We start from the raw sequence: 19,016 nt of genomic DNA on the forward strand, positions 1-19,016 counted from the left end.
TCACCAAAGTCCTTAAGGGAAGGAAATCTGATTTGATTTATTATTGTCACATGTATTAGCATGCAGTGAAAAGTATTGTTTCTTGCGCGCTATACAGACAAAGCATACCGTTCAAAGAGAAGGAAACGATCTGCTGTCTTTACCTGGTCTGTCCTACATGTGACTCCAGAGCCAAAACAATGTGGTTGACTCTCAATTTCCCTCCAAGGGCAACTGGTGATGGGCAATAAATGCTGGCCAGCCTGTTAAGCCCCTCAGTTGCAGTCCAGCTTCTTCACAAACTCACTTTATTCTCTTTTACAACTCCACGTACACACACCCCGACACCTAGTGCCACCTGCAACCCTTTTATATATCCATATGAGTACTATGCAATTAAAATATAAATTAGATCTAAAGGTTGAAGTTCACCCATCCCTAAGAGTCAATGATGCCCATGGATGAATAAAAAGTCAGAAAGTCAAACGACCTGACACTCCCACTTTTATGTGAAGCTCCCTGATTGGGTAAGCAATTATTACCTCCATCAGGGACATCTTTTGATGATTACCTCAATCAGGGAGCTCATATTCCAAGAGGCCAACCTCACATGCCTCGTTGAAGTCATTACACCCAGTGCTTTGCAACACATGAGTAGGACCATAGATGGCAGAGGCTGAAGAATTGTCTATGACTTTGGATTAGACAGTTAGTCACGTGTTCAATGGTTGATAAATAATCAAAACTAAAGATGTGTCAATAATTTTGTCTGAATGATCACCATTAGATACTCTGGGGGGAGGGGGGCAGGGGTGGCGAGGGAAACACCACTTTGGCATAAGTTAGAAACTGATGATGGCTAATCAGAAAAGAAAACTGGGCACTGTGCAGAAACCATTTGATGACTTTTTATTTATTGGTGGGACATGGGTCACTGGCTGGCCAGCACTTGCCTGAGGGCAGTTGCGAGTCAGTTACATTGCTGTGGCTCTGGAATCACATGTAGGCCAGAACAGGGGCGGCACGGTAGCACAGTGGTTAGCACTGCTGCTTCACAGCTCCAGGGTCCCGGGTTCGATTCCCGGCTCGGGTCACTGTCTGTGTGGAGTTTGCACATTCTCCTCGTGTTTGCGTGGGTTTCCTCTGGGTGCTCCGGTTTCCTCCCACAGTCCAAAGATGTGCGGGTTAGGTTGATTGGCCAGGTTAAAATTGCCCCTGAGATGCGTAAATTAGAGGGATTAGCGGGTAAATATGTGGGGGGTAGGGCCTGGGTGGGATTGTGGTCGGTGCAGACTCGATGGGCCGAATGGCCTCCTTCTGCACTGTAGGGTTTCTATGGCAGATTTCCTTCCCTAAAGTGCATTAGTGAACCAGATGGGTTTTTCTGACAATCAACAATGGTTTCACGGTCATCAATGGATTCTTAATTCCAGATTTTAAAAAATATATTGCATTCAAATTTCACCATCCGCTGGGTGGGATTCAAAATCGGGTCCCCAGAACATTAGCTGAGTTTCTGGTATAATACTCCAGCGGTAATACCAGCTATGACAAAAGGTCATCTGGACTCGAAATGTCAGCTCTTCCCTCTCCTTACAGATGCTGCCAGACCTGCTGAGATTTTCCAGCATTTTCTCTTTTGGTTAGTGATAATACCACTTGGCCATTGCCTCCCCTCGCCTCTTTCCGTATGTACAGGGAAGTCAAATTTCACCTCCCCACCCACGACATTCTGCTATAATAAATGTAGGATTTAAAAAAAAATGAAATCTTGCACAACCTCAATGCTAAGCAGAATCATAATGTTTGATTACTGATAATGTGAATATTGTACTCTTAATAAATGTAACAGAAACACGACCCCATTCTTAGACATTTCCTTCCCTCAGGTGAATCAGCCCAGGTATGAGAATTTGTTATTAGGATATAACAATGTTCTGCATGATAAACAGGAATGAAATTAAATTTCATTACTTACAAAGAATATTCTGCTGTGGCATCTTTGAAAGCTGGAAGATCTCGCACATATTCATTATAAAACCATTTTACTTTGAAGTGCAAATTCATATAATCAGCGCTCTTGCAAAGTCGATGTTTTTCATGCTCTGTAATAAAGCAGAGAAAGAAAATAACGTCACATTTTTATATTTCTCTGAATATTAATTGCATCAATAAATGGATGATTCATATTTCTAAACGTTAATAATGTGCATCAGTGTTTAAGTGTAATGATACATTTTTGCAGATTAAAAACAACTATTAAATTAAGATTTCCAAAAAGCAGAATAATATCATGATTTTCCTGTAATTGCTTGAAAACCCAAGTTTCGTACATACTTGATATTGAGGGTCTATTTAATCATTTCAAAAGAGTAAAAGGTTGATAATATTAAGACTCTGGAGAATACTACAGTCATGGATAGTGACATTCAGATATGTGGAGTATAAAGATACAGCCACAGTGAATTTGAAAGACTGATTTGCCTTTAATCATGAATAATGTCACTTATCCTGAAATTGCAAATGACTGCCAAAGGATTTGGCCATTAAATAATCATAATACTTCCCTATTTCTGAAGTATAAACATAATTAAAGGGGAAAAAGGTGAATCCAAACATTTCAAGTGTTTGAGGACCCATTGTAAAAGCCCTCAGGGAGTTTTAAAAAGTTTTTTCTTAGTGTCACAAGTAGGCTTACAATAACACTGCAATGAAGTTACTGTGAAAATCCCCCAGTCGTCACATTCCGGCGCCTGTTCGGGTACATGGAGGGAGAATTTAGCATGGCCAATGCACCTATAACCAGCACGTTTTTCAGTCAGTGAGAGGAAACCGGAGCACCAGGAGGAACCCACGCAGACACAAGGAGAACATGCAGATTCTGCACAGACAGTGACCCAAACCGGGAATTGAACCCGGGTCCTTGGCACTGTGAGGTAGCAGTGCTCACCACTGTGCCACCATGCCAGAAGATGGTGTTATTGTGGTAATGTCATCAGCGCTAGCAATTCAGAAGCCCAGGCTAATGGTCTGGGGCCATGGGTTAAAATCCTACCAAGGTAGCTGGTGGATTTTAAATTCAATGAAAAAAATCGGGAATTGAAAGCTCATCTCAGTGACCGTGAAACCATTGTCGATTCACTCACACCCCATGTGAAATCTACCGTCCTTACCTGGTTTGGTCTGGCCTACATGTGACTCCTGACCCACAGCAGTGTGGTTGACTCTAAACTGCCCTCTGAAATGGCCCAGCGAGCCACTCAAGGTCAAGGTCAATTAAGGATAGGCAACAAATCCTGACTTTGCCAGCGACACCCGCATCCCATGAATGAATGAAGAAAAATAAAAAAACATTTCTTTGAGCATTTTTTGTACTCATGAAAGAAATAGCTGTGATAGGAACTTCCCAATGACTGCAGCAAATCCTTCCAACAGGAATCGCTTGATTAATCCTGCCAACTAATCCTGCCAGCGTTCTATGATGATCTCCAAGTCTTTAAGCTGTTTTCACATTGGCATGTGAATTAGGACAGCCGATGTACCTCGTTTAATGGAATGAATTAATAGCCATGTACATGTGCACTTTAATAAATCAGCAATGTAGAACATGATTTTCAGCAATTTGTTGTGGTACACCAGTGTCTATGTCCTAGTGATATTATTAGGATGATTTTTTAAAAAGCTAGGCAGTGCATTGTAAAGGTGCACATTTAACATGGAAATGCAGGCTTGTGACAAGGGAACTAACCTCAAGGAACATGACTGGATTTGTGACTCCATTACAAGTTTGGCAGAGTGGCGCAATGGTTAGCACTGCTGCCTCACAGCGCTAAAGACCCGGGTTCGATTCCCCCCCTTGGGTCACTGTCTATACGGAGTTTGTACGTTCTCCCTGTGTCTGCATTACTTTCCTCAGGTGCTCCAGTTTCCTCCCACAGTCTGAAAGACGTGCTGGTTAGGTGCATTGGCCATGCTAAATTCTCCCTCCGTGTACCCGAAGAGGCGCCGAAGTATGGTGACTAGGGGATTTTCACAGTAACTTCATTGCAGCGTTAATGTAAGCCTACTTGTGTCACTAATAAATAAACGTAAACTTAAATTGAGGAAGGCAATAGGTTCCCATGATAACAGTTCAGTTAAGTTCTGAAGCAGAATCATGTGGACCAGAAAGGTTAACTGTTTCTCTCTCCACAGATGCTGCCAAACCTGCTCGGTTTATCTAGAATTTTCTGCTTTTATTTCAGATTTCCAGCAGGAATTTGCTTTTGTTACAGGAATTTTGCCCGAGTGTGCCATACAATGGGGAAATCTTTCTAATATGCTTCCATTATCAACTATAATTAATAATAAAGTTCAAATGAGCCACGTTCATAATGAATAGTGGAGCAGACTCAAAGGGCCAAATGGCCTTCTCCTGCTTCTATTTTCTATGTATGCTTTTAATGGGCACCATCTTAGAAATGAAATTAATGATGGAATCTTACAGTGCAGAAGGAGGCCATTTGACCCATCGAGCCTGCGCCGACAACAATCACACCCAAGCTGTATCCCTCTGACCCCAAGTATTTGACCTGCTAATATCCCTGACACTAAGGGGCAATTGAGCATGGCCAATCCACCTAACCTGCACTACATCTTTCGACTGTGGGAAGAAACCCACGCCAACGTGGGGTGAGCGTGCAAACTCTGCACAGACAGGCACCCAAGGCCGGAATTGAACCCGGGTCCCTAGCGCTATGAGGCTGTAAAGCTAACCACCGTGCCACCACCGTGCTTTATATGGTTTGTTTCTGGAGATTTCCATTTCATTTGTCAGTTGACAATATAAATATGCTGCAACAGCAACCAGTTCTTTGCTTTCTCTTAAATATAGTTCAGGCTTTACTCATGTAACCTCGAACACAAAGAGGTTAATGCAGATGAAAGCAATGTGCTTCAGGATCACAAAATACTATTTTCCGCGACTTCCAAGGCAGAAGGCAGCCGAGTGAGACATTCATTTTGCGCCACGCACTACACTTTGTAGACAGTTTTAGAAAGTCTGCTGTAACTCTATGTGATGGTGTTTTGGTTTCACTTCTGTATTTATTGAGTAACGATCCCAATGTAAGTACATTGACTTTTCTTTTTTAGAGTGGCAATAACATGAAACAAGGGGAGGCTGAATTGTCTGGTGGACAGATTACCCAGTCCCTTGAGCTAAAAGCCAGTCAGTACCTCGCCATCTTTAAAACCGGCAACCCTGCAGCGAAACAAAATGCTGGAGGTGGCCTTAATTACTGGAGAATGGGACTTCGGGCCCTCCGGGGTCCGGAAGTTTCACCCTTGAGAGCAGCCAACCAATTTGATTGGCTAGCAGATCTATAGTCCCAGCAGTGCCAGAAGAGAGTAGTGGCCACTGCTGGCACTACAAGCGGCAGGAAGGCAGGACATGTCTCCTAGCCTAGTTTGGGCATTTTTGGGTGGGCGGGGATTGACGACCCCAACGAGGGAGACAGGGAGATGAGGGGTTGGGAGGCACAAAGCGGGGGTGGGGCTTCACATCTTGGAAGAGAGAATGCCCCCAATGGGAACTGGGACCCCCCATTAATCCCGCGCTTGGCGCTGTAAAATCCACCTCATGAACTCGACTAATTCTCTACATCTAAATTAAAAATCTGTAATTTGCTGTTTCACAAATGTATACTCATAACTAAATATAAAGATGGTCAGAATTACTAACATAGAATTAGTTTGTGTTCTAATAGTCAATCGTTGATGAGTGCCATATACTGCAGTTAGAGTATCCTTTAACCAAAACCCCTCTTCGGGACCAATTAAATTGTGGATTTCAGGGCTGGAATTCTCTGGTCGTTCACACCCTGCCTCTGCTGCCAGATAATTTGGCACTCAGCCCAAATCTCCGTTCACTGCTGTGGGACCAGAGAGAGAATCCCGCTGGCGTGGATGACTGCAGAATTCCTCTCCAGATCATTTAGTTTTTGGATGCCTCTTACAATTGCCTAAGCCTAGGCTAGCTATTGTCTAAAGTAAATAGAATGGCTGGGAAAAGTGGACCATTTCACTGAATAATAAATACAGGGGACCGGCAATAAATATCTTTTGGACGTGTTCACCACAAAAATCGCGAGGTAAACAGCTAGGCTTCCCATCCTAAAGGTTGATGAAATTCAAAAAAAGTATCGTTTGTGGATGATTTCGGTTTTCAGATTCATCGGATAAAGGGAACTCGAAGTGTAAATGACTTTACTTTGTTATGAACACTGTGTTTAAAACTTTGAGTGGGTCTATTATTGCAGATGTCACAGACCGTCAAAAAGGAATGAGTCAAATAAGACAGGTTGGTCCTCCTTTCTGGACGAAGTTTGAAGTTTCCTAGTGCTTTTCAATCTGAAAATCTTCCCCTTCTGATAGGCCAAATTAACGTCAAGTTATGTTTATTCAGCCTACAGACCAACACCACCCTGATTTGGAAATTCTTTGCCCCATTTTCTCACTTGTACGGCACTTAGAAGTTTTTTCATTGAATCGCGCTCTTGGGGCGAGAGTTTATGGCCTCACCCGGGCAGGATTTTACAATCTCGCCTGAGGCCAATGGAGATTTCCATTCTGGGAACCTCGCCCGCCCCAATTCCGGTGGTAGGGTTTTGGCGTTAAATTTTAAAGTTTATTTGTTAGTGTCACAAGTAGGCTTACATTAACACTGCAATGAAGTTGCTGTGAAAATCCCCTCGTCGCCACACTCCGGGGCCTGTCCGGGTACACTGAAGGGGAATTTAGCATGGCCAATGTACCCAACCAGCACATCTCTCAGACTGTGGCAGGATACCAGAGCACCCTGAGGAAACCCACACAGACACGGGGAGAACATGCAGACTGTGCACAGACAGAGACCCAAGCCAGGATTCGAACCCAGGTCCCTGGCACTGTGAGACAGCAGTGATAGCCACTGTGCCACCCACATTTTGTAGGAAATTTCCGCCCCTGAGGTTCAGAGGGATCTGGGTGCCCTGGTGTATGAAATATAATACAGGTGCAACAAGTATTTAGGAAAGCTTATAGAATGTTATTGCTTATTGTAAAGGAATTAATTACAAAAGTAGGTGATGCTTCAGTTGCACGGAGCTTTGGTGAGACCACATCTGAAAGATGGGCTGGTTAGATGTATTGGCCATGCTAAATTCTCCCTCAGTGTACCTAAACAGGCGCCGGAGTGTGGCGACTAGGGGATTTTCACAGTAACTTCATTGCAGTGTTAATGTAAGCCTACTTCTGGCACTAATAAATAAACTCAAAACATCTGAAGTATTGTGGACAGTACCAGTCTCCTTACTTAAAGGAAGATGTAAATGCATTAGAATCAGTTCAGGGAATGTTTACCAGACTAATATCAGGAATAGGTGGGTTGTTTTATGGGGAAAAGTTGGAGAGATTAGGCTTGTATCTATTAGAGTTTAGAAGAGTAAGAGGCGACCTGGTTGAAACCTTTAAGATCCTGTGGGGTATCGACAGGATGGATGTGGAAAGGATGTTTCTTCTTGTCGAAGAATCTAGAACTATGGGGTCACTGTTTAAAAATACGGGTTACTCATTTAAGACGGATGAGGAAAAAATGTTTCCTGTCAGAGGATGGTGAGTCTGTGAAACTTTCTTCCTCATAAGGCAGTAGAAGCAGAGGCTTTGAATATTTTTAAGGCAGAGCTAAATAGATTCTGGATAAGGAAGGGGTGAAAGGTTATCAGGGTGGCCAGGAATGTGGGCACGAGGTTACAATCAAATCAGCCATGATTTTATTGAATGGCAGAGCAGGCTCGAGGGGCCGAGTGGCCTTCTCCTGCTCCGAATTGATATGTTCTCTAGGGCAATTAGGGATGGGTAATAAATGCTGGCCATACCGTGAGGTCCACACCCCATGAATAAAAAAAAAACAAAGATGAAAGCAGAGATGGAAGTCCATTTCATCATTGCAGATCAGAATAACCTGCAGACACATATCATGGCCACTCTCCTTTGAATTAATCAGTAAGGTCAAACGGCGCCATGGTGGCACTATGGTTCGCACTGCTGCCTCACAGCTCCAGGGACCTGGGTTCAAATTCCAGCCTTGGGTCTGTGCAGAGTCTGTATGTTCTCGAGTCTGCGTGGGTTTCTTCCGGGTGCTCCGGTTTCCTCCCACAGTCCAAAGATGTGCAGGTTAGGTTGATTGGCCATGCTAAATTGCTCCCTTAGTGTCCAAGATTAATGGGGTATAAATACATGGGGTTACAGGGATGGGACCTGGGTAAGATGCTTTGTCGGAGAGTCAGTGCAGACTTGTCGGGCCGAATGGCCTTCTTCTCTACTGTAGGGATTCTACGTTATTCTTATCCTGGGTGATGAGCTAAAACAGACTTCCATCATCTGCGTTTTGATCTTGCAAATTTTTCATTCAAAGAACGTGGACGTCACTTGCAGAAGTTTGCCACCCTTACCGCACGTAGCTTCAGAAGTTCTGGAACAGAGGCCAGCCCCGTGGATCAGCAGAGATCATCCTGCACCTCCTGCAAGGGACAACCTTATGTGTGACAGACTTTCCCATTTCATCGGCTTGTTCTGCTATTAAAAAAACTGTGGACGACGATCTCATCTGACCCCATTTCTGAGGCTGAATTCTTGTCATCTCTTGCAGATGGAAGGATGCCAGTCATGCCAATCACTTAAGGTGGGTTCACATTGTGCTTGGATGCTAAGTACACTTCAGCATCATGAATATATGAAACAGTAATGGAATGCTACTTTTTAAGCTTACAAAACCCAACCGATGTTCTTCAGTTCCATGTCACACTTTGAAAGAAAGACCATTCAGTCATTCCCTTGATTAGCCCAAGTTTAGAAAGCAGATCAGAGTATTGCAGTGAAAATTGGGAGCTTTCTTAGAAAAACTCAAAAAGAAACTTCTGAAATTTAACACCAAGTAAACGCAATCTATGATAACTACAGCTATTTTCTAAAGTTGTTGCTGACTACATCCAGAATTGGCAATGATAACGATAAAAATCCAAAGCATTGAAATATGATTGTAATTTGTACGTTGCATTTCTGTGGCTTCCAACTTCTCTGATCACTAATCAATGGGAAAGTCAAAATGAGTAATTCAACTGTCCATTGCCATTAAAATCAATTAATTTTCTTTCTTTTACTGTAATCAAACGCAGAGCATTGACTATCAATTTTTAAAATATTTCTACAGATGCAGTATTAATGAGACCAAGTTTTCTCTATGAATGATAAGTACTTTGTTACATAAATATGTGCTGTAAAGCTCTCAATTTCACCAAGTGTCTTTTGTCAGTTGTTTAATTAGTGAGAGCCTTGTCACAGTCAATCAACAAATTTGACGCTGCAAAGTCTCATGAAGCTGACTAGATATGAAGTTACTTTGACATTTCTTTTTCCGATTCTGTCAAGTCAAAGGGAATATTTGTTGGATGATGCCTCAAAGACATCAGTAGACTGTTAATTATGCTCCCTCAAACTTGACTCTGCTGATTAAATTTGTTGTAAGTCAGCTATGAGTCATATCAAGGGGACGTGACATAAGGGTTCCTGACCACTCGACTAAAAGGCAGCAGCCCGCCACGGGAATCACAGCGGAAAAGGGGTGGACAATGCAAAAGTGTGTTGACCTCGGGCGGGATTTGGGGGTGAGTGCAGCCGGAACATTCTGCCCAAGTTGTTAGGATATATACTGGCATTACGTAATTGGTGAGCAATGGGCTCCTCTAATTTTTGGTGCGCAAACAACACTTTTTGAAGAGAGTCTTATTCTTAATCAGCCTTCCTGTTGCCAATAACCATGGATGCAATTCAGGTTAAAGTTCATGTAGACCGATGCTCAAGGCTGAGGTTAGCATTCCACCATTTTCTTTGATGCCTATTCAATATTTTGCGGGTGTAAGGCTCTCAATATAGATTCTGAGTTGGGCTTCTTTCAAAGCAATTTGTCGAGGCTGCCTGCTTCCCTGAATATGAAGATATCCATTATGCCAAAGAATAAAGAACAAAGAAAACTACAGCATAAGAACAGGCCCTTTGGCCCTCCAAGCCTGCACCAACCATGCTCCCTGAATGAACTAAAACCACCTACCCTTCCAGGGACCATATTCCTCTATTCCCATCCTATTCATATATTTGTCAAGACGCCCTTAAAAATCACTATCGTATCTGCTTCAACTACCTCCCCCGGCAGCGAGTTTCAGGGCACCCACCACCCTCTGTGTAAAAAACTTGCCTCGTATATCTCCTTTAAACCTTGCCCCTCGCACCTTAAACCTATGCCCCTTAATAATTGATTCTTCCACCCTGTGAAAAAGCCTCTGACTATCCACTCTGTCCATAGCCCCTCATAATCTTGTCGACTTCTATCAGGTCGCCCCTCAACCTCAGTCGTTCCAGTGAGAACAAACCAAGTTTCTCCAATCTCTCTTCATGGCTAATGCCCTCCATATCAGGCAACATCCTAGTAAACTGTTTCTGTACCCTCTCCAATGTCTCCACATCCTTCTGGTAGTGTGGCAACCAGATTTGAACACTATATTCTAAGTGGACAGTTTGGTCATGGTTGATTTGGTCCAGTCCATGTTAATGCTGTGCACTTATGAGTTACAAAATCCATGAATTTCATCTTCATAATGTGGACTCATATAAAGTGAAAGTAAACTAATGTGGAATATAAAAACAGACTGTAAAAGTTTCCATAGGTATGTAAAGAGAAAAGGATTGACAAAGCAAATATTATCCTCTTACAGTCAGAAACCTAAGGATTCATAACAGGGAAACCTCGGTACTGGGGAAGTTGCTTGAGTCCATTATCAAGAATTTCATAACTCAGCATTTGGAAGGCAGTGGTATAATCAGACAAAGCCAGCACGGATTTACAAAGGGGAAATCATACTTGACAAATCTATTGGAATTCTTTGAGGATGTAACTAGTAGAGTTGACTGAGGAAACCAAAGAATGTGGTTTATTTAGACTTTCAGAAGGCTTTCGACAAGATCTCAAAAACAGACTACTATGCAAAGTTAAAGCACATGGGATTGCAGGTAACGTCTTGAGATGGATAGAAAGCTGGTTACCAGATAGGAAGCAAAGAGTTGGCATAAATGGGTCTTTTTTTGATTGGCAGTCAGTGACTAGGTGGGTTCTGCAGGGATCTGTGCTAGGACCCCAACTGTTCACATTATATATTAATGATTTGGAAGAGGGAACTAAATGTATTGTCTTCAAATGTGCAGGTGATACAAAGTTGGGTGCGGGTGAGCTATAAGGAGGATGCAGAGATGCTTCAGCGTAATTTGGACAGGCAGGCAAATGCATGGCAGATGCAGTATAATTTGGATAAATGTGAGGTTATCCACTTTGGTAGCAATAATAGTAAGACAAATTACTACTTGAATGGGTGTAAATTGAGACCTTGGTGTCCTCATGCATCAGTCGCTGAAAGTAAGCATGCAGGTACAGGCAGGCAGTAAAGAACTCAAATGGTATGTTGGCCTTCATAGCGACAGAATTGGGGTATAGGAATAGGGATGTTTTACTGCAATTGTATAGGGCGTTGGTGAGGCCACACCTCAAGTATTGTGTGCAGGTTTGGTGTCCTTATCTGAGGAAGGATGTCTTTGCTATAGAGGGAGTACAGCGAAGGTTTACCAGGCTGATTCCTGGGATGGCAGGTCTGTCATATGAGAAGAGATTAATTCAGTTAGGATTATATTCCCTGGAGTTTAGAAGAGTGAGAGGGGATCTCAGTGAAACTTATAAAATTTTAACAGGGTTAGACAGGGTAGATTCAGAAAGAATGTTCCCAATGGTGGGGGAGGTCCAGAACTAGGGGTCATAGTTTGAGGATAAGGGGTAAACCTTTTAGAACTGAGGTGAGAAGAAGTATCTTCACCCAGTGGGGAGGGTGGGAGGGATATAGCTCTTGGGGCTAAAAGGGTCAAGGGATAAGGGGGGGATCAGGATATTGAATTCGATGATCAGCCATGATCAAATGAATGGCGGAACAGGCTTGAAGGGCCTACTCCTGCTTCTAGTTTCTATGACTCGAAATTGATGTACTTTATGTCTGCCTCCAGCAGCAACACACTCTCCCATTGGAGAATGTGATGTTTATCTGTGCTGTTTATAACACAGAACTATCTGTATTGTGTGTGCATGTGAGCGAGAATGAGTGTGTGTGTGAGAGAGTGAGTGTGTGTGAGAGTGTGCATGTGTGTGTGTGAGTGAGTGTGTTAATGTGTGTGAGTGTGTGATTGTATGTGTGTCTGAGTGTGTGTGAGTGAATGTGTGTGTGATTGTTCCCGAATCTGCAGAATTTTGGAAGATGACAACCAATGCTTCCACTATTTCCATGGCCACCACTTTTAGTCCCCTGGGATGTAGATTATAAAGCCCTGGGGATTTAGAATCATAGAATCCCTACAGTGCAGAAGGAGGCCATTTGGCCCATTGAGTCTGCACCGACCACAATCCCACCCAGGCACTATCCCCGTAACCCCACATATTTACCTGGCTAATCCTCCTGACACTAAGGGTCAATTTAGCATGACCAATCCACCTAACCCACACATTTTTGGAGTGTGGGAGAAAATCGGAGCACCCGGAGGAAACTCACACAGACACGGGTAGAGCTCCACAGAGTCACCCAAGGCCAGAATCGAATCTGGGTCCCTGGCGCTGTGAGGGCAGCAGTGCTAACCACTGTGCCACCTATCAGCCCCATTAGTTTCTCCCGCACTATTCTTTTACTAATACCTATTTCCTTCTATTCATCCTTCTCACTTGACCCTTGCTTCGCGAGCATTTCTGGCAAATTATTACTGTCTTCCTCTGTGAAGACAAAACTAAAGTAGTTGCTTAAAGTGTCTTTGTTCTCTATTGTACATTTTCCCATTTCAGACTGTAAGGGACCTACATTTGTTTTCACTAATCTTTTTCTCTTTACATACCTATAGTAGTTTTTACAATCTGCTTTTATGTTCCTTGCAAGCTTACTTCATACTCCATTTGCCTCCTCTTTACATTAACATAGATTATAAATAGCTGAGACGCCCAGACACCAATCCCTGAGGAATCAGTAGTCAAACTGATTGTTGCAAAAGGAGTGATTGCCAGTGAAACCCCGATGGTTTATGGGATATAGAGCACTGGCCCAAAGACAACCTGGTGATGGGGGGCATAAAGATGTCCTTCTTTATCTAGAGCCATGTGAGATCTCCTGTGAGCGTGGATCTGAGGACTAGGAAGCAACTCAATGACCTGGCATGTCTACGTATCAGTTTGGCATCGATTTGGAGGTCTTCAATGGTTCAGTAAGAAGTCTCACAATGACAGGTTAAAGTCCAACAGGTTTATTTGGAATCATGAGCTTTGGGAGCGCTGCTTCTTCATCAGACATCAGGTCTTATAAGACGGAGCTAGATAGGTTCTTGATTAATAAGGGGATCAGGGGTTATGGGGAAAAGGCAGGAGAATGGGGATGAGAAAAATATCAGCCATGATTGAACGGTGGAGCAGACTCGATGGGCCGAGTGGCCCGAGTGGCCTAATTCTGTTCCTATGTCTTATGGTCTTATAAGACACACCCGATGAAGGAGTAGTGCGCCGAAAGCTCGTGATTCCAAATAAACCTGTTGGACTTTGACCTAGTGTTGTGAGACTTCTTACGGTGCCCACCCCAGTCCAATGCCGGTATCTCCACTTTAATGGTTCAAACAGGGCTGTGCAAGGTAACTGATGCTTAAAGGGCTGAACCATTTTAACATATCACCTCAGATTCTTCAATTGTATTTAGAGGGCTGTTCTTGAAATGAAAGGATTGTTTTTCACAATAAAATCAGTCTTGTGTCCTCAGTTTTGTTAGTTTGTTTTGTGGTCTTTCTAGTACAAGGAACAAATAACAAAGAACAATCCAGCACAGGAACAGGCCCTTCGGCCCACCAAGCCTGCACCAACATGTGGTGTCTATCCCTCTTTTTGCCTCCCGTTCATGTTTCTATCAGGATACACCTTAAACGTTGTTAATGTGCCTGCTTCCACCATCTCCATTGGCAGTGCATTCCTGGCATCCACCACCCTCTGTGAGAAAAACTTTTCCCACACGTCTCCTCTAAACTTCGACCTCTCACCTTTAACCTGTGCCATCTTGTAGTTGGCCCTTCCACCCTCAGAATAAGCCTTTGACTATCCACCCTATCTATGCCTCTCATAATTTTGTAGAGTGTAATAGTAGGTATAAGAGTTTTTCGTCTTGTATACATAGAGGGTGTCTATGTAAAATCAGAGAATCCATCTCTGAGAGACAGAAAGATTATAGAAATAAAGATTGCACTGCCAGACAACCAAGTACGACTGGCCGCTTTGTTGTATTTGTTTCCTTGAGATCAAGGCAGATGCAATTTAAGTCAGCCATTGTAGCTACAGTTACCAGTGTATGTGGCAAATATACTGAGGAGCAGGGGATCCTGGCAAAATGGGTGGCAACTCTCACCAGGTGCTCCGGTTTCCTCTCTCAGTCCAAAGATGTGTGGGTTTGCTAAATTGACCCTAGTGTCAGGAGGATTAGCAGGGTAAATGTGTGGGGTTACGGGAATAGGGCCTGGATGGGATTGTGACCAGTGCAGACGCAATGGGCCAAATGGCCTCCCTCTACACTGTAGGGATTCTATGATCCTATGAGGTAGCGGTCCGCCACTCTAACGTCTCAGAAAGCTGTTATCATCCTTCAAAAGGAGGATGAGTCAACCAGCACATCTAAATCAGCCTTTTTTAAACAAAATTGTAAATGTCCTGGAGTCTATGCTAGTTACAAGCATAGACTTTATTCTATCCAATAGACCGACTATTGGTGTTAACGTCAGCTATTCAAGATTAATCTCAATAACAGATCAATCACAAGCATTGATCTCAATGGCAGATGCACAAATCAATAAGTAGTTAATCTTGAGTTACAATAGCTATTTTGATAATGAACTTTATAAATTGGATGCGGACCCACTTTTTAAGTTTAAGGGTTGCTAAATTTAATTTGATTTTAAGATTAGTAAACAATTTCTGGCTTAATTGTCTTCATTGGGAACTGGCTGGGTTAATTCACTTACTCTTCACAAATGCCTTCATACATAAAATTTAATTCCCACCCCTGTCCCCGCTCCTTCTCCATCTAAAAAAATACAGCACTGTTCTCCTGGGAAACCAATTACAGAGCAACCAACTGAATAACTAAATATTTTAATAAGTGAATATCCTGTATTGGTCATCGGCCAAATGATCTTTCACCTAGATTAGCGTGACAGTAGTCTCAAGGGTATGACGGAACACTACATTATGGCTGTCAGTCACTAAAGCATTAGTTTTGGGTATTAGCCTCTTCTGAAAGGATTCATTTAAGTGGTGCTGAGGGTTTTGGAAGCATCATTACTGAGTTTTAAAATTGATGGAGGCCGTGTGGCTGCTGCAGTGCTCCAGTGAGGTCCAATGCAAACGGGAAGAGCAACACTTCCTCCTCTGATTAGGCACGTTACAGTCCTTTGGGCTCAATACTGATTCAACAACTTTAGGCTATAAGTTTTCTCCTCCGTCTTCACTCCCCCCTTTTGTTTTTTTGTTATTCGGTTCTCCGGGTTGCCCCAACACAACCCCATCCCTCCCCCGCATGGCCACTGTCCCTTGTTGCTCAGTTTTGCTCCCACTGGGCACTGACCTCTGTTCTCCTGTTAACGCATTCTGCTATCCTACCTTTGCCACGGCTAACATGTCTTTAGTCCCTAATGGCACCATTAAAAGCCCTTTTGTCTCATGTTCATGAAATCTTTGCCAATCTTTCCTTAATTCCAACCCCCCCTCTCCCAGGATATTATTAATTACATTTCTATCCCTTTTCAGTTCTGTAGAAGTCAATGGACTCGAAACGTTAATTGTGTTTCTCTCGCACCACAGATGCTGCCAAACCTACCGCGTTAAGCTGGCATTTTCAGTTTTTATTTGAGTATACATTAAGCTTTAACTCACAGTGCCCAAAAAGAGATAACCATATATACTCTGATTGGTAAATACGTGTAAGCCGGAATGTTACAGCCGTTCACGCCAGCGGGATTTTCCAATCCCAGTGCAGTGAACGGAGATTTGGCCGGGCGCCAAATTCTCTGACTTGGCTGCAGTGGGAGCGTGGCGTGAACGGCCGGTAAGATCGCACCCGTAGAGTCTAAAGCAAAGAAGATGTATGGTCATCTTCACCGACCAGCGTGACACTGTCGCCTATATTTATGGCACCACTGAGAAGGGTAGAAGCATCTGCCCATTTATTTCTGTTGTTCACCCCATTGACACCACAGAATTTGAACATTATAGCCAAGCAGGGCATAGATCCTAAAGTTAAGAAGGGGAAATTCACCGTGCTTTCCCGTGAACAAAGAAAATTACAGCACAGGAACAGGCCCTTCGGCCCTCCAAGCCAGCACTGACCATGCTGTCCAACTGAACTAAAACCCCCTACCCTTCCGGGGACCTTATCCCTCTATCCCCATTCTATTCATGTATTTGTCAAGACGCCCCTTAAAAGTCACTACCATATCTGCTTCCACTACCTCCCCCGGCAGCGAGTTCCAAGCACCCACCTCCCTCTGTGTAAAAAAACTTGCCTCGTACATCCCCTTTAAACCTTGCCCCTCACACCTTAAATCTATGCCCCCTAGTAATTGACTCTTCCACTCTGGGATAAAGCTTCTGACTATCCATTCTGTCCATGCCCCTCATAATCTTGTAGACTTCTATCAGGTCGCCCCCTCAACCTCCGTCGTCCCAGTGAGAACGAACCAAGTTTCTTCAACCTCTCCTCTATACCAGGCAACATTCTGGTGAATCGTTTCAGTACCATCTCCAATGCCTCCACACCCTTCTGGTAGTGCTTGTTGCAAACCTCTGATGGAAGTACGCACTGGATGGAATTGGGCGATAACATTGACTGGGCTCGGATGTAATGTCTCCTACCAGGATGATGCTCTTGTGACTGTCTCTGCACCCGTTTTAACTTTCCTTGGAATTGAATGAAGGGAACGCCTATTTGGAAAGATTCTGTGGAAGGAGCTGGTCTATACCTAATGTTCCAGCTTCCCACCCTTGACCTCTGGGTGTTGGCTGGTATAGCAGTATTTGAGATTGTGAAGATGAATATCTCCTAAAACCTGGGGAGCCACAAGCGCTTGAGATATTTCAGCAATGTTTTTTTCACAGCTGGTGTATCTTGTACAAAACCAGGAAGGACATCAGCCGCACTGAAACCACTTGAATTAAAAGTACAGAGAATTCATTCCAGTTTAGTGGTTTAGATGTGTTAGTCACAACACCCGAACACAAGTAACGCTATTAGTTCAGTGGAGCATGCGAGTGGCTGTTGGTTAATGCAATGACATTGTCATACACAGTGAAAGGCATGTCATGTTCATTACTTTAAAAATGTGCTCACATGGAAGCTTCTGGAACTGCCTTTATTTATTTAAAAATAGATACTGATGAACTGTTAAGGTGGCTGCCAAGAGGGTCAGATCTTACCAAAAAAATTCTATGTACCGAACAAACATGAAGATGGGCAAGCTCCCAGCCACAATCTTATGACACTTAGAAAAAAGAGGCAAAGTGTGATTCTCACTAGTAGGAAGAGTGGACAGAGTCTATTCACACTGGGAAGCTGGCTGCTGACTGCTAGAGGTCACAATTGCGCATGCGCCCTGATATCCCAGTAGGAGACTTTCACTCCCCCAGACACAACTGAGATAATCAAGCTTCAGGAAAATTCCAAATGAATTATATTGAGTGGCCGTCTCCCCCATGAACAGACATTCACTCCTTTGTGGAATTCACACCTGCCACTGTTTGAAGTTTACTCCAAAGCACCAAGTCAATGGACTCTGAGACTCTATGGGGGTGATTGGGCAGGATCACGATGCCAAAATTACTCCTGCCTCCCAATTACCATCTCCAACATGGAAATCCAGCTCATCATGTCTGGTCCTATTGTCAATAACCTTAAAACTGTGTCCTCCCCTTCATTCACTGTAAAGAGTTTCTCTTCATGAATGATCTAAACTGTTCCTGACTTTAAACCCTTCCAATCAAATCTTCTGTTAGCCTTCTCTACTTTATGGCGAAGGTTATCCAGTCCTTCCACATATGGTAATTCCCCAACCCTGGAACCATTCTGGTGAATTTCTTCTATATCCTCTCTAAGGCCTTCCTGTGCCTCCTAAAATATGGTTCTACACAATGTTGCCACAAAAGTGAGTCTTGCGAGCACTTTAGAATTCTGGAAGAATCCTGATTCTACCTTTATCTGATTTTTAGATGTCTACTTAATTTCTTGCCAGGTAAATAATTTACGAAATCATTTTTTAAATTCATTTGTGGGACATGGGCGTCGCTGGCTGGCCGGCCAGCATTTATTGCCCATCTCTAGTTGCCATTGGAGAGCAGTTGAGAGTCAACCACTTTGCTGTGGCTCTGGAGTCACATGTAGGCCAGACCGGGTAAGGATGTTCGAATTTCTTCCCTGAAGGACATTAGTGAACCAGATGGGTCTTCCCGACAATCGACAATGGTTTCATGGTCATCAGCAGGTTCTTAATTCCAGGGTATTTTTTACTGAATTCAAATTCCACCATCTACCGTGTTGGGATTCGACCCGGGTTCCCTGAACACTAACTGAGTTTCTGGACACAGTAAAAAGTCTCACAACACGAGTGGACTTGCCTGAGGAAGGAGCAGCATTCCGAAAGCTCGTGATTCCAAATAAACCTGTTGGATTTTAACCTGGTGTTGTGAGACTTCTTACTGTGCCCACTCCAATCCAACGCCGGTATCTCCACATCATGAGTTTCTGGATTAATAGTCTAGTGATAATTCCCCTCCAACTTGATTTTCAAGTTTGCTGACGATACCAATGTGATAGAGAATCTGGTGAACTGGTGCGGCAACAATAATCTCTCCTTCAATGTCAACAAAA

The 19,016-nt window shown here is 43.4% G+C and overlaps 1 protein-coding gene across 4 annotated transcripts in view; it reads right to left on the reverse strand.

Annotated features, from left to right (window-relative positions):
• The window catches only part of unc13c (unc-13 homolog C (C. elegans)), a 640,043-nt gene that overhangs the window by 102,185 nt on the left and 518,842 nt on the right, over positions 1-19,016 (reverse strand). For all 4 annotated transcript variants that reach the window (XM_078241487.1, XM_078241484.1, XM_078241485.1 and 1 more), the window contains one exon: positions 1,958-2,084. In XM_078241487.1, coding sequence (XP_078097613.1) covers positions 1,958-2,084 — 127 coding nt within the window. The remainder of the gene's footprint in view (positions 1-1,957; positions 2,085-19,016) is intronic.

This window comes from Mustelus asterias, chromosome 24 (assembly GCF_964213995.1).
Source record: "Mustelus asterias chromosome 24, sMusAst1.hap1.1, whole genome shotgun sequence".
NCBI lineage: Eukaryota > Metazoa > Chordata > Chondrichthyes > Carcharhiniformes > Triakidae > Mustelus > Mustelus asterias.